The sequence below is a fragment of the Cavia porcellus genome, unplaced genomic scaffold (genome assembly GCF_034190915.1).
Source record: "Cavia porcellus strain 051 isolate PalLab524CR breed Dunkin Hartley unplaced genomic scaffold, mCavPor4.1 scaffold_28, whole genome shotgun sequence".
Lineage (NCBI taxonomy): Eukaryota > Metazoa > Chordata > Mammalia > Rodentia > Caviidae > Cavia > Cavia porcellus.
In genome coordinates this window covers 43,437,671-43,462,857 of record NW_026947511.1, presented here as the reverse complement: position 1 = coordinate 43,462,857, position 25,187 = coordinate 43,437,671, and the positions used below count along the sequence as shown (strand labels likewise).

Here is a 25,187-nt window from a genome sequence, read left to right as displayed (position 1 = left end):
AAACTGGACCAGGAACTGTTACCTGGGTAACTAAGAAACAAATTTACTGGTTGGGGAACTACTCTGTTACCAACCCATATCTCCCTCACTATGCACTAAACTAAAACCAAAATGGATCAAAGATATAAATATTAAGAAACTATCTGTTGGAAGAGAGAATACATAAAACTATAGAAGACTTTGGTGTAGGTAAAGACTTTATGAATAAAACCCTGATTGACCAGGAAATATTACAAAGAATCAGCTGGGATCTCTTTTTTTTTTTTTTTTTTTTGTCTTTTTCCTTTTTATGGGTACCGGGGATCGAACTCACGACTGCCTGCTTTCAAGGGAGGCACTTATGCTGCTGAGCTAAACCCCCAGCCCTTGGGATCTCATCTTATTAAAAGCTTTTGTACATTAAAAGAAACCACCAAGAAAGTAAAGAGGCAACCCACAGAGTGGGAAAAAATGTCTTCCAGCTGTTCCTCAGACAAAGGACTAATATCTAGAACTTATAAAGAACTCAGAAAAACCAGACCCCCCCTTCAATTTATTTATTTATTTATTTTTGTCTTTTTCATTTTTATCGGTACCGGGGATCGAACTCATGACCACCTGCTAGCAAGGCAGGTGCTTATGCTGCTGAGCTAAATCCCCAGCCCCAAGTATTTGAGGTTTCTTTCTTTCTTTCTTTCTTTCTTTCTTTCTTTTTTTAATCGGTACCAGGGATCAAACTCGTAGCCACACACTTGTAAGGCAGGCGCTTATGCCACTGAGCTAAATCCCCAGCCCCAAGTATTTGAGGTTTCTTTCTTTCTTTCTTTCTTTTTTTAATCGGTACCAGGGATCAAACTCGTAGCCACACACTTGCAAGGCAGGCGCTTATGCCACTGAGCTAAATCCCCAGCCCCCCCCTTCAATTTAAATACTCAATCCTAAAATGGGCGTCTAAAATGAATAGACATTTCGCAGATGAAGAAATACAAATGGCAAGTAAATATATGAAAAATGTTTAACATCACAGGTCATTCAAGAAATGCAAATTAAAGCAACACTGAGATTCCATCTCACCTCAGAAAGAATGGCTATCATCGAGAAGTCAACCAATAACAAATGCCAGAGGGGCTCTGGGGAAAACGGAACCCTTCTCCACTGTTGGTGGGAGTGTAGACTGGTGCAACCACTGTGGAAATCAGTGTGCATGTTCCTCACAAAACTAGGACTAGAGGTCCCCCAGAGAGCTATTTCTCTTCTGGGTATCTTCCCAAAAGAGTTAGAAGCATCATACCACAGTGATATATGCACACCCATGTTTATAGCAACACAACTTGTAATAGCTAAATCTTGGAAACAGCCCAGATGCCCATCAATGGATGGATGGGTGGAGAAAACGTGGTTTTTATATGCATTGGAGTACTAAACTCCCATAAAGAAGGATAAACTTGAGATGTTTTTAGGTAAATGAATGCACCTTGAGAACGCAATGTTAAGCAAAAGGAATCGGACACACATGTTTAAATATCGCATTGCTTCTCATGTGTGACAGACAGAAAGGATAAATAAGAACCAAGACAGATCACAGATACTGGGAAGTACGAAGAAAATATTCAAATGGGAAGGGAACAGGGTAGAGGGCAAGGGTGGGGGGCAAGGAGTCAGAGAGGGAAGGGAGGAAACAAGGATTTTTAAAAATAAAGAATGGAAGGAAAACGATAGAAACCGAGTTTTGTAAAGGGAGAGGGGACGCAGGGTCAAAAGGAAGAGAGGAGAATGGAATGAAAAGGATTAAGCTGTGTCACCTACCAGTACAAATCCCCCGTGATGAGTGTGACCCTTACGGATGTTAAAAGTGTACTAATAAGGGTAAAATTTTTAAAAGGGTGCATAGCGAGGTAAGATACCACATACTATTTTTCTTCTTTTACGTTTCTAAAAAACATTCACGATAGTCGAAAGCAAACGCCGCCTGATCTGATGGCTGAGTTCTTCTGTTCTTGCAGTGGGGCTTGAATCCAGGGCCCTGAGTGTGCTGGGTGAGCACCTTCCACACACACACACACACACACACACACACACACAATCCGCAGAGCAAGCTCTTTAACAGCTCTTCAGGAATTTTGCGGCGGCCGAGGGAGGGACCCCGACGCCGTGGGAACCGGGGTACAGCGCCCCGCGCAGGCGCAGGAGGGAGGTGCGGCTCCCCTTTCCGACCCCGCTGACCTCCCCGGTGTGACTCCGGGGAGACGGCAGCCTGTGGGGCCTGAGGAGGACCTGCAGCATCCCGGGGCAAGGTCCGATGGTAAGTGGGTTTATCTGGGTCCCTTTTAAGTTTCAATGACTTGGCAGCTACGGCCCCGACCCGCACCGCGCAGCCACCGGCGGCCAGCGGGACGCGCGCTTCCCGGCACTTTGCGCCCAGCGCGCAGGCGCGAAGGGAAGCTGGGGGGGGGGGGGGAGACAGTCCAGGGCGCCTGCGCAGTGAGCTCCGCCGCTGCTGCTTGCAGAGGTGCGGGCCCGGCGCGCATGGGCCTCTCTTGTGTGTGCCAAGCTTCTCCCACTCTGCAAAAATTCCCCCTTCATTTCTTCAGATTTTCCCCGGGTTCTTCAAAGGTGGTCTGGGACCTGCGGACTCCAGGTCTTCCCGGGGTCTCTGGGGTTACTCCGTGCGGACAGAGCCCAGGGTGGGTGACAGCCCTCACACCCTCTCCTGCTGTCACTACTCCAGGCACTGTGCCGCCCCTCTGAGGATGCGCGAAGCTGTGCTGTGACAGTTTCAGCGCCGCAGTTTCTTCAGAATCCAGCAGCCACTTCCCCCAGATGTCCCGCTACAGCTCCGACTGTCCTGGACACACCCTGGTGTCCGGGAGACACCTCGCAGGGCTACAGTGGTTTTCTCTTTTGCAGACAGGGTCTCACTCTGCAGCTCAGGCTTGAACTCAGGTTGTGGCCCAGGCTGGTCTCGACCTCATAATGATCCTCCTGCCTCAGTCTCCCCAGTGCTAGGATTACACTTATGGCTAGTGCCTATTCTAAATCCCGGATCACTCCGCCTGTGCCAGCTGGACCGACTCCGCCTACAAGCCCAGATGACTCTGCTCCTCCCTCTGCCCTTACTCTGAAAATGTTCAAGCAGTCACCAAACGTGCGGAACTGCGGACCTGGCCCCTCATGTTCCTTGGGCTCACAGGAGAGGGTTCCTTTGTGCACTGGACCCCGTGCTGCAGTGCAGGTCTCAAGAAAGCCTCGCGGGTCCTCCTGTAAGTCTCCTCCTAACTGTTATCTCAGGCAGTGTGGGCACAGCAGGCCGCACTGAAGAGCTGTAGCAGCAGGGCTGCTAGCCTTAAAGGGTCAGGAAGACCAGCAGCAGCCACCCTCAATGACCCAGCATCAACTAGTAGCCACCAGAGGCGGCAGCCAGCGGCCAGGTTTAGCGGAGACCTGCAGAGAATCCCTGAGAGGCAGCACAAGCTGCTGAAGCAGGCTGTGTGCTGCCAGAGGAGCTGCCAGGAGCTGCAGGCAAGGCCCAAGGCCCCCTGGCACTCAGATCCCAGCGCTGCTGACCCCTGTGCTTTGCCCATTTGTGGTTTCCATCTGAGCTGAGCAAATGCACCCTCACTACCCCTGCCTCAAATGATCCTCCTGCCTCAGCCTGCTCAGCTTCTGGAACTACAGGAACAGGTAGGAGACACCTCACCTAGCTCTGTTTTTTTTCCTCTGAAGTGCCAGGGATTGAACCCAGGGCCTTGTGCATGCCAGGCAAGTGCTCGGCCACGGAGCTGCCTCCCCTGCTCCAAAAGAGAATCTTGAGGGCAGCAAGAAAAAAATGATATCACACGCAAAAGGACAAGTTGAACAGATTGTCAGTAAGTTTAACAGAGTTCTCATTTAAAAAACTTCAAAGGACAGAAAACTGTGAAATATACTCACAATGCTAGAAGGAAGAAAAAAGCTGTCAACAAAGATAAATTAGCTGGGCATGGTGGCACACACCTACAAACTCAGCACGCAAGAGGCTGAGGCAGGAGGATCACCATGAGCTCAAGGCCAGCCTGGACTACAGAGAGGGTATAGGACAGGCCTGAACTATAAAGCAAGACTCTGTCTCAAAAAAAAAAAAAAGAACAACAGTAAATTAAGGTGTAAAACTAAGGGAGGAATAAGACATTCCAGATGAATAAACGCTGGCGGGCTTCCCTACCTCCAGACCTGTCCTTCAGTGCTGAAGGGGGGCTCTGGAGTGAAAGGCAGGGACACTGGACAGGTGCCCCAAGCCTTGTGAAGGAAGGAAAATCCCCATGCAGATGGACACACGGACACGTGTGCATGCTCCTGTCGTGTCTCTGGCAGATTGTCACTTCCCCTTCTGCTTACGGTGTGATTTAAGAGACCGACACTTTAAACAATTAGTCTCAAAGCTAATGTCATTGTAACGCGAACCTTTAAGGCCACGTTTTGTTTTCTGTATAATTTAAAGTGACTAATGCAATGAAAAGAATTATTAGTTTATGTTTAGGGGTGGGAATGAAGTTGTCATGCAGAGGAGTTTTGCATGCTACTGAAATAAAACTCATACAGATTCAAATTAGGGTACTGTAACTTTAGGATGCTAAATATAATCTCCATAGCAACCACAAAGAATATAGCTAAATAGTATACATGAAAACAAATGAGATAGGAGTTCAAAATAAAAAAGTTTGTCACTAAAAATTTTAAAAATTTTTTTTAAAAAGTACAAAAAGTACTTTTAAAAAGTACAATAATGCAAAAAATGAAGACAAAAAAAGTCATAAAAAGAAATCCTAAGAAGCCAGGAACAGTGGCACATGTTTGTAGTTTCAGTTCTCTGGGAGGCTAAGGCAGGAGGATTGCCATAAGTTTAAGGGCAGCCTGGGCTCCACAGACAGTTTGAAGATCAGTCTGAGAACACAGTGAGAACCTGTCTCAGAAAAATAAACAAACAAACAAACAAATAAAACTGGACATTTCCACGAACTTGTGAAATATATACAACATGCCATCAACCAGTGGATCAAAAAAGACAGAAATTTAAAAGACTGAGAAATAAATGAAAATGAAACCACAGTCTACCAAAAGTTATGTGACCCAGTGAAGGGAGTCTAAGGAAATTTATAGCCTAAACAGAAGTTCCCAATTTACGAACATCCAAGATTTGAACCTTCACAGATACTAAGAGAGTTGTATTAGGACCACTTCTAGAAGGGAACAAATATCAGAAGTAGCTCCCAGATCTGCTGGACGTGCTCATGGCTGTGCTGCTGAGTGCTCACTGCACGGGGAGAGAGTATCTTAGTCACTATTCCCATTACGGGACAGAATACCCAGCACCCACACTTAGAGGAGGGAAGGGTTTATTTAGCTCACAGTCTGCCTACAGGCAAGTTGGGGACTTACTTAAATGCTTAGGTTTCTTTTTCTTATATAAAACAAAAGAACAACAAAATATACATGCTCTGAACTCTAAAACCTAACTTTACATGGAAGGCACTATAGATTAAAAACAAGAACAATAAAACACAAGACTAGTGGAAAGAAGGGATGATAAGATTACAGCAGAAGCAATCAAAACCGAGAAGAGAGAAACACGTCAATGAAACCTAAGGGTGTTTTTAAAATTCTGTTTTGTTTTTCTTTTTGCAGTGCTGGGGATCAATCCCAATGCCTCAAGCATTAACACACACCAGAAAATCAACAAAATTGACAAACCTTTAGCTAGACAGACCAAGAAAAAGATTCAAATTGCTAAACTCAGAAATAAAAAGGAGGCAAGCCTCAGGGGCAGAGCACTTGCTTACTGTGCACAAGGCCCTGAGTTCAGGCCTCAGCACTGAAAAAAAATAAAACATAAAACCAGAAGCCATCTCGCGGGGAGCAGCCTCCTCCGGCCACCCCTTCTTCTGCCCCCCTTGGGTCAGCTGGCCCTGGGCTGAGCCCTCTGAGCTGTTTTTGTTTCTTTTTTTAATTAATTAAGCTCACTGGTCCAGTTAGGTGCTCACAATGATCGCACTCATCCCAGGGAACTCGTACCTTTCCACGGCATCTCTTGATTCCTTTCTCCCCAGCCCTGCCTTCCCTGTAATCTCTGGTTCCCTCCTTATTGAAAAACTTTGTTTCCATTTTTCCTTCTTTCGTCATCATGCTTTTTCTTTTCTCTTCCTTCCTCTCGCCCGCCCGGCTCCCGTGTTCCCCTCCCCATCTGAACAATTTTTCCCATTTCACTACACCTATGATACATTTCTGTCCTTATTTGGACTTTTGGTTTGTCACAGCAGAGAAACAACGCAGTATTTACACACGACACGTGCGTGCAATTTATTTCACTTAAGAGTGTGGGCTCACAGTGCATCCACGTAGCTAAAAACGCCTCAAGCGTATCTATATTTACGGCAGAGTACTGCCCCATCGCGTAAAAAACCCCCTCTTATTCTCCATGCACGGGTTGATGGGTATTGGGGTGTTTCGAAGATTTGCTTATTACAAACTGTGCCGCTACAAATGCTCATACATTGCTGTGATACGATGCTTTTAGTTCTTTGGGGAAGACACCATGAGGGGGACCTGGTTTGAATGGAACCTGTAGTCCTAGTGTCTTGAAGACTCTCCACACTGATTTCCACAGCGGTTACAACAGTCTACCCTGCCACCAACAGCAGAAAAGGGTTCCTTTTCCCCACGGTGCTGCCAGCATTGGTTATTTGTAATTTCTTGATTCTTCCTGGGGTGAAGTGGGATCTCAGTGTTGTTTTTAATTTGCATCTCTCCAATGATCAATGATATTGAACAGTTTTTCATAAATTTTCTGTTTCTACTTGCTCATCTGAGAAGTGTGTATGTGTTTCAGATGCCTATTTTTAGATTAGGTCTTAAATTTGGGGGATCTGATTTTTTTAGTTCTCTCTATATTTTAGATAGTAGTCTTTTGTCAGAGGAACAGCTGGCAAACATCTTTTCCCCACTCTGTGGGCTGTCTCTTCACATTGTTGGTGGTTTCTCTTGCTGTGCAAAAGCTTTTCAGAAGCAAGATGAGATCCCAGTTGTTGATTCTTTGTAATAGTTCCTGTGTGGCTGGGGTTTTGTTCATAAAGTCTTTGCCTACCCCTGTGTCTTCAAGAGTTCTATGTATTATATCCTCTAGTGGAGTTAGTGTTTCTACTTTAATATTTAGATCTTCAATCCATTTCAATTTTAATTTAGTGCATGGTGAGGGTTATTAGTCTAGTTTTAATTTTTGGCGTGTAGAGAGCCAGTTTTTCCAGCACCATTTGTTAAACAGGCTGTCTTTCTTTCTTCCAGTGGAGGTGTTTGCACCTTTGTCAAAGAGAAGGTGGCTGAGTGTATCTGTGGTTATTTCTGCATCTTCTAATCTGTTCCATTGATCCTCAGCTTTTTGGAAGGAGAGTTAAATGAGGTCGTAAGTATGAAGTGTTAATCCTACAGACAAGGAGCCATGCCCGCCTCTGTCTGTGCACACAGAACGGAGAGGGGCCCAGTGAGGACACAGAGGGAAGGCAGCCACCTGCAGACAGAAAGAAGGTGATTGCCCCGAGGCCACTGTACTGTCCCCGAGACCGGTGGATTAGGGCCCTGAATCTTTTTATTTCCCCAGCACCTGCGCCGTGGGCCCAGTCACTCCCCTGTCCCAGCCCTTGACTCACGTATATCTTATTCCCACTGAACCCCCCAACTCACCTACCTTTGGGCTGAACCCACCGCAGCTGTGAGCCAAATCATCCTCTGCTCCTTTACGTTGTGGACATCCGGTGTTGTGTCCACTCGGGAGACCTCAACTCTGGCTCGCTTTTCCAAGAGAGAAACACACTGCACACCCGCAGTTCCCCTTCGGAGCCGTCCTTGAAGGAAATGACTTCGGGAAGATTTCTGGAGCTTTCCAGAATTTATGGAATTCCTTCTCCAAAGACAGAGGCAGATTTTTGTACAGCTCCACGTGGAAGAAGCAGATCTTGCAGCTGCTTCTTGAGCAGCCGCTGAGCCAAGCATGTTTCACTTTGCTCAATCCCGGCTGTAAGGCTGGCTCCGGGACAGGGACCCGAAAGCCAGACGCCTTCCCTTGGTGGAGGAGCCTCCTCCAGCCAGCCAGGGGGGCAGCAGGCTCCTGGTCTGATAACGGCCTGGCTGGATTTCCTCTCCTGTTTGTCCTTTTGCATTTAGTTAAAGTAAACTCTGTGCCCTTAGTTTGAAAAAGCCCTTCAAGGCATGGCGTCAGAAAAGCCAGCCAACTTCTATGTGGCAGAGAAGCAGTTCGGATTTTGCTTTTACATCTTGAAGCTAAAATTTAAGTGTGTCTGACTCTGAGACCCGTCTCCCCGATGAGGTTTATGGCTGTTGAGGAAGTTCTTCTTTGGGCTTCCTAGAATCTTTGTTGTCTGTCTGTGTAAAAAAAGCAAAAATAACAATGATGCCAGCGTAGAAAGTTTGCTTCTCATTAAAGTAGCAAAGCTGGGCCTCAGCAGGCTTAGCAGGAGCCCATCTGTGCAGAGAAGGGGGTTTATCCAAAGTTGGGTTTGGCCAGAAATCTTTTTGTCACTTCCAAAATATTCACAGTCTTTGTAGTTTGAAAAAGTACTCACAAAATAAATGTCTTCTTTGATGACATCAGGGGGAGAGAGAAAGAGAGAGAGAGAGAGAGAGAGAGAGCACTTTAGATCTCATCCATTTTCACACACACACACACACACACACACACACACACACACACACCTCTCTCACTCACCAGCTGGGCTTTTGGGTCCATAATATTCAGTAATAGAAGTGAAAGGATATAGTACATGATTTTCATATTCATCCTCTTCTCTGACATTTTATTTTCAATTTGTTTTGTATAAACCACAAAATGAAGCTAAAATAAAATGTTTGAACTATTTGACTTAACTTTTCAGTTGTGGAATAATTTCAAGTTTAGAGAAAAGTTGCCAGGATAATAATGAAGAATTTCCACATACCCTGAACCTAGATTCTACCAGCTGCTAACATTTAACAATTTACTCTATTGTTTTCTCTGTCTCTCAATCTATCTGTCTGTATTCATCTCTTTATACACATTGTATATAGTTCTATCGTTGTAGACACAGTTACCTCAATAAAATGCTTATTGTGGCTTGAAAGTAATTTCCCAATGTACACTAGCTTGTAGCCCTGAGTGCTGTTTAGGAAATAAGAAACAATTTATATTTCACCAAAGCTGTCCCATGCTGTAATGCCTTCTGTAGGAAACCTCCCCGCTTTTTTTGCTGGTACCAGAGATTGACTTTTTTTCCCCCCTTTTTATCAGTACCGGGGATCGAACTCACAACTGCCTGCTTGCAATGCAGGTGCTTATGCCACTGAGCTAAATCCCCAGCCCCCTGAAACCCTCTTGTAAAGGCTGTGCATGGCTCGGTGGTTGTGTGAGCCAACACAGGTGGGGACTGAGTCCCACTTCCCAGAACCCCTGTGACGTCAGCCCTGACGGGCAGCTTCACTGGTGAAGGAGCACCTGGTACAGCACCCTCCGGGGGTGTCTGGGGGGGGTGCTAGGTGGTACCTCAGTTCTTTCCAAACCACATTGGACAAGAACCGAATCAAGCACAAAGGTTAGGTTCAGTGTTGACCTTATGGCTCTGGTCCAGGTTGGTCTGGACGGAGGGACGGTGGACAGCCACAGCCCACTCGTACACACGTACACAGTGCCACCCCTTCCTGCTGGGCTCTGCTTCCCGCCATGAGCTAAGGGGCTTTGCTCCCCCGCACCCTCCCACCATGATGCTCTGCCTGGGAGCCAGGTGACCTGGGACTGAATCTCCTCACAGCGTGTGCTAATCAATCTGCTCCTCTGAGTTGTGAGTCAGACGTTGTCTAGCAACGGGAAACCTGACAAATGCAACCACCAGAAAAAAACAAACATCCAGAAACAGTTTTTCATTGTCTTTCAATGGTTGTCTGTGGTGTGTTAGATGTAGCTCTCTGTATTAATCCTGTTTGAGGTTTTTCAGTCCTCGATGTATAGATTCAGATCTGCATACACTGGGAGGTTGTTAGTGACTAGTGTCTGTCTGTCTGTCTGTGTCTGCTCTTCCCCTCTTTCTCCTCTCCCTTGTCCTTTGGGTAATCCCACTGGACACGGGTGCTTATGTGGCTCTTGCCCTACAGGTCTTTGAGTACCATCACTGGTTTTTAATTTATTTCCTTTATGTGCTTTGGATTGGTTTCTGTTCATCTATAGTCACTGATTCTTCTGCCGTCCGCAACCTGCCAACTTCCTGCAGTTTTTCATCATTACATTTTTTTCTTAGTGCTGGAGATTGACCTCAGACACACGAGTGTGCCATAAATACCTGCCCTCGCGTTAAAGTCTCTCTGCTAAATATCAGAGGGGAGCTGCACCTACGCCAGCAGTGCACAAGGGCCTTAGTGTCTCTGTTTCCTCACCAATGCTTATTTTCTGTCATTTTGCTTAGTTCTGTTTTTGCAGTACTGGGAATCGAATCCCGGGGACAATCTACGCTGAGCTAAATCCCCAGCTTTACTTCGGTACGTACAGATGTCTGTATTGGCAGGGACTCATTAAGCTGTCCAGATTGGTCCCAAGCTTGCAGCCCTCCTGCTTCAGCCTCCCAGCCTGGGATCATAGGCATGTGACGTCACGTTAGGCAAAAGTCCTACTTCATTCTTTTGCTTGTGCATTTCCAGGTTTCTGAGCACCAGTTTTCAACAGACTGTCCTTTCCCCACAGAATGGTTTTGAAACCCTTGTCAAAAATCATTTCACCATAAGCACCTGCCTGGCGAGCACAAGGTCATGAGTTTGATCCCCAGCAACCCCACCCTCACCCCCAAAAAAGCATTTGACTGTAGGTGTCAAGATTTTGGTGAGGAGACTTCTCATTCCCCCTCTGTCTTTACACCAATGTCATACTGTTCTCACTACGGTGGCTTTATAGTACTTTTTGAAATCAGGAAATGTGAGATCTTTAGTTTTCTTTTTCAAGATTGCTTTGGTTACTTAGGGGCTTCTGAAATGCTGTATCAGTTAAAAAGTGGGGGTTTCTATTTTTGGAATACATGCAAACAAAAAGCAAAAAATCCATCATTATTGGAATTTTGATAGGGATTAGAATTAATATATAGATCCTCTTAGGTACTAAAGGTATCATTCAACTCTAGTCTAATCTTTGGTTTAAAAAATATCTGTCATGGGGCTGGGGGTTTAGCTCAGCGGCATAAGCACCTGCCTTGCAAGCAGGCGGTCGTGAGTTCAATCCCTGGTACCGATAAAAATGAAAAAGACCAAAAAAAAAAAATCTGTCACTACTGAGAGTCTGTATTTGTTGATTCAATGTTGTCATATAAATGTTCCTCTTCCTCCCCTCCTTTTTCTTATTCTTCTTCTGGGTTTCTGAGCAGGGTCTCACTGTGCAGGCTGGCCTTAAACTCCGAATGCTCCTACCTTAGCCTCCCAAGTGCTAGGGTTATAGGTGTGCCCCACCATTCCCACTTTTCTCCCCATTTTTTTGGTCAGACTTTGAGGTCTTCAAACGTGATTTCCTATAGTTCTTTAAACATAACCATAGTATTATCTTTGAAGTCTGTCTGCTAAATTCAACATCTGTGGACACAGTTTCCATAAAATGTTTTTTTCTCCATGAAGCCATACTTTCCCACTTCTTTGTATGCTTCTTACTTTTTTGTTGGAAATGAGACATTGTAAGAGGGCATGGAGGCACACGCCTGCAATCACAGCACTGAAGCACAAAGCACAGGCATCTCTCACCTGTTTTGGGTTTGTCAGCTTTTGGTTGCTGTGACAAAATCCCTGAGAAAAGGCAAGTCAGGGGAGGAAAGACTGAGCTGGCTCGGTTTCAGAGGTTTCCATCTGCGCTCAGCAGACTCTTGCTCTGGGCTGAGGTGCAGTGAAAAGTCATGGAGGAAAGCGGGGTGCAGGGGTGTCAGCCCACTCAGGGACCCAAGGGGGATTTTCAAAGGCGAAGTCCTAAGGTTAAGGGCCACACACGTGCAAGACGTCAGCAAAGCAGGCAGCAGGGGCAGAGCCGAGCACCAGGGCCAGAGCCGCCGGCGTCTTTACACACAGTCCTCACACACTTTACATTCTCACAGTGCTGGAACCAGTGCGCGCATGTTTACTGTGCAGTCATCCCACTGTGCACCTGCACTGGACAAGTGGGGTCACGTCCTCAGGCATCCCCAGGAGCCCCTGAGCTTTGAAGCAGTGTGCGTGGTTACCCGTAGGAGAGGCCAGTCCTCTCCTAGGGGGCGGGGGGAGCAGGGGACAGATGCAGCCTCACCTGCTTCCTCCAGCCAGGCCCCCTCCGGCCACCTGCCCAGCTCTGACCGCCAATGAATTCGCCCCAGAACTTTGCTCCTGCTCCCTCAGGAGCCAGTCACCTCTCTGTCCCCCACCTCTGGCCACCACTGATGGGGGTGGGGGATCAAACCTTTGATGTATGAGCTTTGGGGGGCATTTTATATCTAAGTCATACATTCTTTATGATTTTCATTTGACTTTCTAAGGCTTTCCTCATGTTCCTACTGAGGTCAGTATTCAGCCCCGAGCCAGGAAGTCTAACTTGGTTGTATGCAGAGGTCTTGCCCTCCATGTCCTTTACTACTCAAGAACTAACGTACAACCACCACCTGCACAGCCTGCTCTGCATTCATGCCTTGACCTCAAGATGCTATTCTTAGGGTCTGGAACATCCCAACTAATGGCACTCTTGCAAGGTGGGGGACACTCTTTTTTTTTGTCTTTTTGAGACAGGGTCTCACTGGCCTTGAACTTGCAGCAATCCTCCTGCCTCAGCCTCCCAAGTGCTAGGGTTACAGGTGTGCACTACCATGCTGGCTTTTTTGTTTTCATTTTTTGCAACAGACACTCATAAAATGAGGAGCCTTGTGGCTGGTTCTAGGTCCCTGAGGGTCTGTCCTCAAAGGGGACTGTGGGATCATGGTCTCTTCCTCTTTCTCCTTTTGATTCCCCACCATGATGAGGTGGAGGAGGCTCCTCTGCTGCCAGGATCTTTGTGACCTCACTGGACCACAGCATAGGACAACCTAGACCCGGACAGAAACCTCAAAGCTGTGAACCCAAACAAACCTTTCTTCTTCTTAAGTTGTTTTAGCCCGAGTATTTGTCACAATAACACAAGGAAAGCTTTAAAGGGAAAAGTAAAAGAAATCATGTCTGTTACAGAGAGGACTCACAGCTTTACACAAAGCTTGCACCAGGCACCAGCAGCCAGATCCTAACCCAGAACTGGTCCTCTAGCCCCAGGGCTGTTTGGAACCATCTCTTCCACATTCACCGCTGACCTTCAGAAGGTCAAGGGGCATCATGGGGTGAAGCATTCTCATTCAAGCTGTCTGGGTTGCAGAACTTAAGCTGGCAGTGGAAACGACTCACTTTACAAACAATTTTTGATAGAAATTTCTGGAAAGCAACAAAGATGTCTGGGTTCTCCAAATGGGAAACGCATCATTTGGTTGGTAATTACCAGACTCAAGAGCTGCCCGAGGGCTGCGTCACAGAACTGGAGGCAGCTGAGATTGTAACCCTGTACCTTTTACGGGTAGATCTAATAATACTGTAGCTCTGGGGTAATGATGAGGAGAAATATATTCTGAAACAGCCACAGTTCTAATATGATATGAAAATAGCTAGCGTTTCTGCTGATGAAACCACAACCACTACTACCATCGCCGGTGTTCACTATCTGCTCTAACAGTTAATCACCGCTATCAAAACTGCCCTCAGAACTCAGCGGCTTAAAACAGTCCACGTTTTTTGGCACTCTTTTTTTTTTTTCTTTTGTGCTCTTTGAGACAGCGTCTTGCTATGCAGTTCAGGCTGGCCTTGAACTCACCGCATAGCCCAGACTGGCCTAGAATATGCCTCCGCCTCTTCCTGCTGGATTGACAGGGTGGTACACGCCAGGCTCTCACCTGAGGGTCGAGAATGTAGTGCAGTTTCCTGGCAGCACTGGCTGCTGAGGGCCCTCGGTCAGTGTAAGCCAAGCTGATGGCTTGGACTCCGCCATCTAAATGTCTCTCGGGGCTGGAGGATCCACTTCTGGGCTCGTTCCTGAGTCCACCGGCAGACGCCTCCACTCCCATCTCATCCCAGATGGCAGAGTGTCCACCTGAAAGGTGTAATCCCAGCCACCTTGTCACTCCAGCAATCTGCTGTGGCACCTGGGGACAGAGTCACCGAGTCCTCCTCAGTCCCTGGGGTGCCGGCCTGTGCAGGACCACAGTGTGGGGTGCTGTGTCATCCTCACCCCCAGGGCCTGGCACTGCGGCAGGGGTGACCTGGAGGTCCCTGGCACGCTGCCCTGCGGAGCTGGTTGCTGTATCGTTAAGGGGGCTAAAGCAGCAGCGTGGGTCCCGAAGTGTGAAATGGAGCCGGCCCAGCGCAGCCTGCAGGGCGGCTGCCCGGCCCGAGGGCTCCTCTCTGTACCTGTGCAGGGCGCAGGCTCCCCAGGTGCTGAGAAGGCGCTGGTGTGGTGATTGCTCCCACAACGCGGGCTCACAACAGCTTTGGTTTGTTGATGCCACAACTAACACCTGAGCGGTGTCTGGTGTGTCAGTACCCACTCTCGAGCTGAGTGTACTGCAAGGCGGCTGAGGGAAAAGACAGAGGACTACAGTGGGGAAGTGGACAGCAGGGAGCGCTGGGCCAGGCTCGCTGGAGCAGCAGCCAACAGGGAAACCGCTCGGAGGAAAAGAGCTCAGACAGCCACAGGTGGAAACCGAAACCGAGGACCCACAGGTCTGAGCAGCTGAGTGCCTGGGCCAGCCTGACACTCACCTAGGCCACCAGGCTTCTCTCCCGTGGCTCATTACTTTCCACCCCTGCAGGCCGTCTTTCTCCTAGGCGCTGCCATCCCTCCTGCCTCCGCTCCATCTGCAAAAAAGCTACAGCCGCTGCGAGGCTTCTTATCGAGAAGAACAAGCCCCACTGTACCCAGGGCAGCAGCTTGCACGGGTCAGGCCAGGCAGCTGCCAAGGAGACCATGGCCCTGGACAGAGCCATTCCGGGTCCCTGGGTCTTCTTTCGTGTTTTTAGATTAGGAGCACAGTGCAAGGCAGACACGACTATCACAGCATTCATCGGAGCTGGCAGGATGAGTGTACGGAGAGGACCCGCGGGCACTGGGGTTCCTGGGTACCCTTAGAGATGGGGCAGGAGGGGCAGTGCAGAGGAAGGCAGACTGAAAAGCAAGCAGGCAGTGGACAGTGCTGTCCACCCCACTCAAGCCTGCTGCTGCCGCTGCCTCCACAGCCACTCAGGGCGGGGAGACAAAGGCTGGATACAATGAAGGGATTTAAGTCTTTCTACAAACTCGGAAGCTTCCAGTCAGAGGAGCAGATGACAGGCATTCAACCACCCAGCCACGGAGACAAATCCCCACCCGGGCAGTCTGACTCTGGGACAATACAAGGCTGGTGGAGGCTGAGCTCTTCCTAGGCTAATAGAACCAGACCTCATGGGATGCCTGCCACTCTGCAAAGCGCCTGGCCTGGCCGGCTGCGCTCACCTGATTAATAAAGCCTTGCGTGGGTTTCTTAGTGGAGGACAGGCTTTAATTAGAGACAGACTGCAGCCCTAGGCTCAGCTGGGCCCCAGTTCAGTGCTTGCTGCAAGGCAGAAAAGCTACCGCATATTTTATCCAAGCGAGCAAAACACAGATGACGTTTAAGATCGGGTATCTCTCCAGGGAGACAGCATTCAGCAACTCAGAGGAATAACGGAGTTTGGGTGAATATTTGGTTTGTCTTAAAAACAGAGCATTCTGCCCAGGCGTGGTAGTAGCGTATGCCTGGAATCCTACCCTTCCGGAGGCTGAGCCAGGACGGTTTCTGTGAGTTCAAGGCCAGCCTGAACTGCACAGCAAAACCCTGTCTCAAAAACAAACAAACAAAGGTACCCAAAAGAAACCATTGTGGCTTTTGTGTACAAGCACTAGAGTACTAACTGGGTATATTTAGGCCTCCCTTGGTAATCAATGAGAGACGAGGGAAAACCAAGTCCCAGAGAGGTTGGTGACTTCTCAAGGTCACACAGTTACAAGAACAGGGCTGGCCTTTAACTCTTAAGTTCTGTGTGCTTCTCGTTCTTCAGTCCATCTAGAGGGCTGACTTCCACACGCTGCAGGCACACTGAAGGGAAGGCGTGCTGAACAGGCGGCTGCCACTGGCGGTGGTCAGCGTGCACGGTCAGCTGTCCTCTAAGGAGCTGTCCTCCCCTGCTGCTATCTGCACACAGATCCCCTGCGCCACTGCCTAGGTCTGAAGTGACCTGGACTTCCACCAGACGCAGGCCAGAGCCTGTCATAAAAAGACGGAAAAAAAAAAAAGGTGAAAATACTGTATTGTACCATCTTTTTAAGGTAACTGGAAACCTTTATGGCTTTTCTGTATGGCTGGTTTTTTACACTTTACATTGTGTAAGACACCCTTTGTTAGACCTACAAACAAATCCAACGTAAGAATGTTCTCCTGAACAAAGTCATTCCTAAGTCAGGGACTTCCTGTGTGTCCGTCACGTTAGTTTCACACCAGGTTAACTGTGTTTAGGTGACCTGCCGTGCGGCCCAGAAATGTAACTGCTAACAGGACTCAGGACCTGATTCCCCGACTCACTAGTTCCTCTTACTTGGTCATCTGTTCGCCCATTTTCAATTTGGTTTCAATCACATCTCGTTTGTCGACTTTTCTCCGCAGTGGTTCCCTCTCCAAGGAAGTCCCTGTCACAGCACACAGCAGCCTGCCGCTGACAGTGCTGCTTGGGCCTCCCCTTCAACACGGACGCCCCTTCCGGCCAAGCAACGATCGCTGCAGAGGATTCTTCGGGCATCCCTAACTCGGGAGAGAAAGAAAACACGCACATCATAGAAAGTAAAGAAAGGAATCCTGGCGCAGGGCGCAGAGAGACAGTCACTGGGACACCAGTGTGCCTGAACTGACTTCTGAGACACAGGTTCAGGACGGCCTCGCTCAGTGGAACCGCCGGGAAGTGAAGCCCTCACCTCACTTCTAGCTCACGCATTCCTAGAGAAGCGTTTCCCTGCAGTAGGCAAAAAGCAGGCAAAAACAGTCACAGGCACGCACTCATTTTTCCAAAGAAAGGCGCTCACACTGGGCTTGCTCTGCAGCTTCTCCCATACTTCTTATCCAAGCCAGCGTGCCCTTGCTGTGTCGCTGACAGCTGGTCTGAATTCCTTCACTCATGGCCACCCGTGTTTCTGGGCAGAAGCTGGCGGCAGAGGGGACTGTGCTCTGGAAGACAGCTGCGAGCAGCTGCCCCCAGCATGCAGCAGCGCAGACCGCAGAGGCCGTGATGCTGCCTCCAGGTCTCAGCCGCCTGGGTGCGGAGCTCTAGAGCTGCTGAGTCCAGTTTCCAAGCGTCTATCCAAACATGGGGTGTAATGAAGGCTGTGCACACCTGTCATCACAGCTACCTGGGAGGCTGAGGCAGGAGGGCTGTGTATTCAAAGACACCCTGTGGAACTTAGTGAACCTGTCTCAAGACAAAATAAAAATGATGTGGCTCAGTGGCAAAGTGTGAGCTTAGCATGAAGGAGTCTCTGAGTTCAGTCTCCAGTGAACACACACAGAGCAGGACACGGCTATGCAGGGGTGCACACACATGTGCACAGAGGGCTCTCTAGGGAGACAGGAAGGAGGTCTCAATCCTGCTCGAGGGTTTCAGTGACTGCTCTGCAAGGTCCTCTGTCTTCCCTCATTCTTATCACAGTGACCAAGGATAGCAAATTGTCCTCAACTTCTACCCCCAAACACCAAAACGAGCTTTCTTTTTATTTACAAAGGGGAGGTGGTTACAGAGAGACAATTTTTTGTGTTTGTCTGAGACAGAGTCTCACCATGTAGCTCAGGCTGGCCTCAAACTCTCGTGCCTCCTCCTGCTTCAGCCTCCTGAGTGCTGGGATTACAGGCATGCACCACCATGCCTGGCACAGACAATTTTTAATTAAAAAGAAAGAAAGACAGACAGAAAGAGAAAGCAAGCAAGCAAGCTAGCTAGCTAAGAAGCACACAGAGTTCTCAAAATATCACCATCCGCGTGCTGAGCACACCGAGCTGAGCACACCGAGCTGAAGTAACCCCGAGCATCCTCACAGCACCAGCTGGCACGGGGCCCGCCCCCATCGGGTGCAGCTTGGCCTCCCGATGCACCCCTGACGTCTGTGTCTGGCCCGCTCTCCTGCTGCACCTATGAGCTGCCAATGTTTACCTGGGAGCCTGTCGGGAGCTGGGAGGGAGGGGAGATAAACACACTGAAGCCCAGCTAAGCAACCAAAAGGTTTTATATTTTATTCCCAAGAAATGACATCTTGTTTTCACAAAAAAGATATAAGTTAGTTTCAAAATAAGGGCGGCCCTCATGGCAGCCACAGGTCACACCCTATAGTCCAAAACGAAGGTCAACAGTGGTGTTTTGAGGTATCAAAATAGCAACAAAAATTAAACAACGAACAAACAGAACTCAACCCTGCCTGGCAGGGAGTGAAGCAGTCTGCTAAGTCCCTGAGGCAGCTGGTGCCACCAGCCGCCACGGGAAGTGAGGGGCACGGGGTCCCGAGGTGGTGTGTCTCTGTCCCACGAGGCCTCCCAAAGACTTCGGCACGGCCGGCCCTGCAGCTCCCAGGGCCTGGGAGCCCCTCTCTGCGCCGCAGCAGTCTTCATGACAGCCTCTTGGCTTTGGGAAGGAACACAGCAGAGATGAGCAGCCTGGACCCCACTCTCCTGGCCCCCAGCTCCTTCCCACCAGCAGCCAGAGGGGAGGAAGAAAGGAGAAGTCAGACGCCAGCACTGGGAAGGAGGCCTGCCTGGCGGCCTGTGACAAGCTCCAGGGGAAGGGCAAGCCCACTACCGGGCACGCTGCCGGCGGGGCGGAAGAAGCCTTTGAAATCACAAGGACCACAGCCAACAAGCACTCCGCTCCGGAACTCTCCGGGATGCTACTGCCTGGTCAGTGGACCCCAGCGCTGACCTGTGGGAGGAGGTCAGTCCCTTCCCCAGGGGGACGCCCGTATCGTTTCACCCTGGATTCTGGGAGGTCAGTGAAGGGTGATGAGGACACCCACTGACCAGAGGGAAGCCCCGTGGTAATGACAAGCACAGCAGGAGACAGAAGAGGAGGGAAGAACGGGCAGTGAGTGGAGAACAGCCCTGCTAGTTTCCTCTCCCTTGCCACCATGCCAGGTGTAAGGAGTCCACACCTGTGTGCAAGCAGTGGACGCCCTCGGCCCGCCCTGCTGAGAGCATGTGCGTGTCCTGCCCACTTGGGGGATGCCTCCACTGCTCGGAGGGCAGGGAGCACAGGTGGGGGTGGGACACTGCTGGCCCTGTCCTCGCCAGCGAGCGTTTTTATCCACAAACGAAGGTGACCGCTATGGAAAAGGCACCCCACCCCTGCATCCCGCCCTCCCCACAGGAGCCCTCTCCCTGCTCGGGCCCAATCCCAGAGCAGCAAGGGAACTGGGGGTGGACTTTAAACAGCGAGTGTGAGGTCACTGCTCCAAGGCACCAATGTGGTCTCACTTCTGCTTTGCCCTTTTCTTTCCTAAACAGAACCCGAAGAAACAGCTAGAGAAAGCCACAGGTGGGAGTGTGGTGCGGGGCTGTCGCTCGGGGTACAGCACTTGCCTGGCATGCGTGAGGCCTTGGGTCTGATCCCCAGGACTGGAAAAGAAGAAAGTGATGGTGTTCACATGCTTGTGAGCCAACTCCCCGCCACCTTAGCGAACAGAAGCGCGTGGCAGCGCGCTCCCAAGACCCTTCCCCTCCTGGAGAATCCCAGGGAAACACTCCAGCAGCCGCAGTTACCCACTGACCGAGCCTGAGTGCCTACGCGCCCAGCTCCTGGGCGTCTCCTCTCAGGTGGGGACCAGGCTCAGGGGGAATCAGTCACCAGGCACCCACACCTCTCCTTGGGCAGCCATATGCGCTCCCAGCGCCCAGAAAGGCAGTTCCCGCCCAGAGTCCTGCGGCAGCGTCAAAGCCAGCGTCTCCACCCTCGCGTGTGGCCTCGGGTTTCCTATCCAGCCCTTTTTAGATGTCCCCACACCTAAGGATTCAGTGAGTTTCGGCAGGCAGCACTGCCGACCTGAGGGTTTCCCTATCACACACTGAGCTCTAGCACGCACGTCCCTCCCTGTCTCAGGGCTCTCAGCCCAGCCGCGCCTGCAGGAACCTCAAAGCTGCGATAACGCCCCCGCGCACCCGCGCGGAGGCTGCCAGCGCTGCTCGCTGCAGGACAGACGCGTGTAGTGGGGCGGCTGAGTTTACTGTACGGGCCGTTACGGCCGACAGCGCCCCCTTTAGCCCCCCGAGAGAGGGGGAGCCTGTGGAAGGGATGCCGGGGTGGACCTGGCATGCGGCTCTGCCTTCCTTCCCAGTGCTCCCACAGTCGCGGTGATTGCACCTGGGAAAAGAGTGCCAGGAAGTGGGCAGGCAAAGACTGCAGCGGTGTCACCACCCCGACAGGGACGCAGCACACTGCGGCTCAGAGGTCACAACGTGCCCTGGACAGTCTGGGTTCCTGGCTCCTAAGTCCTCTAAGAAAGGGGAAGCAAGCGGGCATCACCAGGGCCCAGGGATGCTCCTTCCCGCCTCCAAGTCTAGCACCACAAGCGCGCTGTGTCCTGTGGGTGACGGGCAGGGCAGGTCACTGCCTTCCGGTTCTCTGTGTTGCTGTGCAGTTCTCCTGCTTGGGAAGCTCTCGGCCGGACCCAGGCCGAGCTAAGGGGCCCCTGCACAAGAGTGCACCGGCCGCCCCTTTGCTTATCCCTCATCCTGCGGCCTGCGGCATCCCTCCAGGTGACAGGAGGTGAAGAGGAAGCGACGGGATTCCACACAGGTCGCTTGGAGGTGACACTGGTGACTCAAAACTGGGCACGAATGGGCCCAGGGTTTGGCTTAGTAGCACAAGCACCTGCCTAGCAAGCACAAGGTTGTAAATTCGATCCCCAGAACCAAAAAAAAAGCAAAGATAAGAAAAAATCAAGCAACCAGCTCCCCTCCCTGGTAAGCAGCTGTGGTGTGGCAGGGTGTGGCCCCTCCAGGGGGAGAATCACCAGTGTCTCCTGAGATCCACGCCATGCGGGAATTTAGGGTGCTGGGAAGCCAAGCAACCAGCTAGCCTCCCTGCTAAGCAATAGTGAGCCTGTCGGTACACGGGCTGAGAGTCAAATATCCCACTTCCCTTGCCCCCCGCCAGCAAATGGGAACCAGAGATCTGAGCATCTCTTGGGAGGCTGACCGTATGCAATATAGCAAATAAGGGGGATTTCCTTCTACCATCTCTTTGAAGGCAAATATTTTTATTACTGTTCTGCTTTATTCTGATTAATGGTACTGCTTTATTCAATACTGTTTTGATAAGTTGTATAATGTTCTGTATTTCATTTTATTTTGCCATACATGATTGAAAGAACAACTATTGTGAAGACAACGAGATATACTGTGATACCTATTACTGTTATCCCAGTAACCTGCTCTGAAGTTCTGTACCAATTTTACTACAGTGTGTCAACTGGCTTTGTTCTGTCTTGTTCTGTTGTATTTTACTACCTTCAAAATTAAAAAAATCAGAGAAATATTGTTTTTTAAAAGTTGATTATTTAAAAAAAAAAAAAACCCAGCACGAAGCAGGGCACACAGGTATTGGTGAGGTAGGAAACACTGGTTCCAGAGAGCCGAGCGAGGCCACCGCCCCCTCCCACAGGCCCCAGTGTCCTCCCTGACCCAAGTAGCTCAGGCACACTTCCTGCTCAGGGCTCACAGCTGGTGCTGGGCCAGCTTGCAGGGGTGGCACTCAATACCTGAGGCCACTTTCACAGCACAGAGCCAGCAGACCAGCACCAGAACCCTGGCCCTACTCAGGGGCCACCACTGCTGAGGGGCTGGGGGAAAGGCAGCCATGGACAGAGGCCCTGCTCTCCCTATTGAGGCCTGTCAGCTCCTGTGCACGTGACAAAGGTCCAACCTAGTCACACATGAACAAGGGTCCCCAATGGCCAGATGGCACCTAGGGGGAAGCCAGCTCCCAGTTCTTCCCCACGGGCCTGTCTCGCACAGCTGCTGACATCACATCCGCGGCTCTGAGGCTCCAGAGCGTGGAACTGGGCTGTACGAGGGTCACCCAGCACACTGACACCTACCCCACGGTCACACACAAAGCACTCTGCCCAACCACCTCTTCTCTCCCCTCGGCTCCCCTGGGCTTTGCTACACTATTTTGCTACAAAGGCCTGCAGGTCCTGAGTAGAGCACAGGCCCCAGTGTAGCTAGACCCCTTCAGTGAGCAGACACTTATAGGGCAGCAGTCCACCTCGGGAACTCACCCAGCCTCACCCAGTCTACCTACCAAACTCTGATACGGAACTTGTCAGCAAACCCACTAAGATCCCCAAAGACCACACAGGAGGACTACATGTGCACCTCTGTAGCTCATTATTACCAATGTGCAGACATAAGGCACGCCCCCTTAGGAAGGGACTTGACTTGTGTGTTGTCTTTAGGCACTCTCCATGTGAATCTTTGTCTTGTGTACATTGTATTTATAGTTGTCTATTTATTTATTTATTTATGCCTTTTTGAGACAGGGTCTCACTATGCAGTTCAGGTTGGCCTTGGACTTGGGGCGATTCTCCAGCCTTTGCCCCCTGGGTGCTGGGATTACAGGCACGCTGCACCACTCCTGGATATAAGGCAAAGACTTCGCAAGACCAGGACAGCAACTACACTGTCTTGGAAACTGTGCCACCTAGGGATCAATACAACAAGTCGTCTGTGTCTTTTCTTTTGGGGGACAAGGTCAGGCTGAATCGCTGCTGAGCCTCCCAGCAGCCAGGATTACAGGAGTCACCACCACGCCTGCCTCCCAGCAGCCAGGATTACAGGAGTCACCACCACGCCCGCCTCCCAGCAGCCAGGATTACAGGAGTCACCGCCACGCCCGCCACATGTGTTTTCCAATCACAGCAACCAAGACCTCCCCCCATACACAAGCTTCCTGCTATCTGATACTTAAACAGTGGGGCTAAGGCTCCCTCACCCAGCTGTCTGACCTCCTTTCTCTCTCCCAGCTCATCCAGCTCACCTGTAGTTTAGGAATCATTTAGTTGGGGATGGGACACGGCTCCATGGTAGGGCACCTGCCTAGTACGTGAGAAGCCCTGGGTTTCAGCCCCAGTGTCTCAAACAATAATGGCTGTTATTGTTTATTTTTCTTATCCCCATCCCCCAAAAAAGATAAATAAATTTTAAAAACCTGTTGGCGTCTGGCAGTAAAACAGTCCTTCACTGAGGGGCCAGAGCCTCTCACGCCCCCTCACCTTTCCGTTCCCTAGTGAGGACCACTCTTCGCTCCTTCACTTCTGGGCTCAAATTATCCACCAGCTTAGCAATGCAGTTGTCTAGAACCAGGGAGTGGGTTTTGGACTTGATGTCCTTCCGGCAGATGGGGCATTCCACCTTCCGCTTCATCCACTCACTGATGCAATAGGAGCAGAAGCTGTGGGCGCAGTTCAAGGTGACAGCCTGCAAGGCAGAGAGACACACAGGCCACATCTGTCATGCTACCCTTCTCCCCGTTTGGACAGGAGCTAACGTCCAGGGGCAAGGGAAAATCTCTGCAATCTCCTCTGTTTAAAGGTGGCTCTGTGGGCAGCATTGTGCCCCCACACATTAAAGAAAGAAAAGCTGCATGAGGTAAAGTCTGCAGGATACTTACAATTCTAATGCTGCCTGGTCACGTTTTTTTCCCTCTCTCTAAAACAGATAAAGGCTTTACTTCAGCTAAAATGTTGATTGTACCAAATAAATATTCAACATCAAGTTTAAAAAAAAAAAAAAAAAAAGGACAGTAAAGGGGAAGAACTGTGTAAGCCTAATGAAAGGGTAGCATCTAGGGTCACTTTGGCACCTGGAAGAAGGTGGCCTTCAGCATCAGCAGCCTGCAGAGCCCAGGGGCACTTAGGTTGGAGAGCGTGGAGGGAGAAGCCCCTGGCAGTTACCTCGATGAAGTACTCTGAGCAGATGATGCACTGCAGCTCATTCTCCAGCACGTCGTTCATGTGGCTCAGAACCTCCTCCTTCTGGGCCTGTACCTTCTCCTTTTCTTCCTGCAAAGACACACGCCACCTGTCACTCAGAAGGCCACTGCGAATGAACAAGACACGGAGTGAGGCTCACTGCTTACAACAGGGTTCAGGAGGAGCCTAAGTAAGTGCCCTCTCTGTTGCAGCAGGAGGATAAAACACCTTCCCTATAGACCACCGCTTTCTAGCCAGGTGTGGTGGTACACGCCCATAGACCCCGCACTCTGGGGGCCAAGCCAGGAAGGTAGAGAATTCGAGGCTGGCCCAGCCTCGCAGCCTGACTATACCCGATGAGATGCTGTCTCAGAAAAAGGGGAGGAGGGTGCTGGTTATGGCGGGAGGTGCCCGTAATCCCAGCACGTTTGCAGTGCACAGTGATTATACCTGCTGCGTGGAGCTGGTCATGCACACAACACTCCATTCATTTCCATCCCCTCTCTTCTTCCTCCCCACTCTCGCCATCTCTTGCTCCCCTTCCCATTTGAAAAGATCCCTCTACTTTTGTTTTGGCAGAGCACTAAGCTCCATTCTTTTTTTTTTTTTTTTCTTTTTATCGGTACCAGGGATCGAACTCACGACTGCCTGCTTGTAAGGCGGGTGCTTATGCCACTGAGCTAAATCCCCAGCCCTTAAGCTCCATTCTTTCCTCTCTCCACACCTGATGCTGAAACCTAACCACGATGTGAAGGCACTGAGAAGGGGGGCGGCTGTGGAAGGTGACAGGGAATGGGTGGAAAGAGATGAGTGGGCTTACGAAAGACAGGAGGCTCCGGAGCTCGTTCCCGCTCCGCCCCGTGGGACACACGGCAAGAAGGCAGCATCTGGGACCAGACGCCCACCTCGCTGTTGGTCTTTGTCTATGAGCTACCTTGACGATATTTTATTACAGCATCCTGAATGGACTAAGACACTATTTTCAAATCTGTACTGTAGTTTCTGTCTCTTCCCCAGAGTTAAGCAAACTCTGGGGAAAGAAATGAAGGCAGGTCACTGAAGTATTCTGTAGCACCCTGCAGCCCGGAGGTAACATCAAACCATCTCAGACAACTAA

General features: G+C 50.2%; 1 protein-coding gene and 3 long non-coding RNA genes across 6 annotated transcripts in view; 2 read left to right on the top strand and 2 right to left on the bottom strand.

Moving 5' to 3' along the window:
• The first annotated feature begins 1,885 nt into the window (after positions 1–1,885).
• Positions 1,886–17,571, top strand: LOC134473706 (uncharacterized). Its single transcript, XR_010044096.1, has 2 exons — positions 1,886–2,281; positions 16,734–17,571. It is a non-coding gene; the product is annotated as an uncharacterized LOC134473706 (long non-coding RNA).
• Positions 2,292–8,553, top strand: LOC134473709 (uncharacterized). Its single transcript, XR_010044099.1, has 2 exons — positions 2,292–3,660; positions 7,294–8,553. It is a non-coding gene; the product is annotated as an uncharacterized LOC134473709 (long non-coding RNA).
• On the bottom strand, positions 5,335–8,600 carry LOC134473707 (uncharacterized). The gene is made up of 2 exons (XR_010044097.1): positions 7,694–8,600; positions 5,335–7,516 (listed from the first exon to the last, which is right to left on the bottom strand). It is a non-coding gene; the product is annotated as an uncharacterized LOC134473707 (long non-coding RNA).
• Positions 15,576–25,187, bottom strand: part of Rnf8 (ring finger protein 8) — a 30,574-nt gene continuing 20,962 nt past the window's right edge. The window contains exons 6-9 of one of the 3 annotated variants that reach the window (XM_063238960.1): positions 24,053–24,160; positions 23,372–23,576; positions 16,666–16,868; positions 15,576–16,337 (exon numbers count right to left, since the gene is read on the bottom strand). In XM_063238960.1, the coding sequence (XP_063095030.1) occupies positions 16,699–16,868; positions 23,372–23,576; positions 24,053–24,160 (483 nt within the window). In that variant the 3' untranslated portion in view covers positions 15,576–16,337; positions 16,666–16,698. Of the gene's footprint in view, positions 16,338–16,665; positions 16,869–18,319; positions 18,730–19,679; positions 19,716–23,371; positions 23,577–24,052; positions 24,161–25,187 lie in introns of those variants that run through there. The other 2 variants (XM_005005409.4, XM_005005410.4) reach the window with 2 other exon arrangements.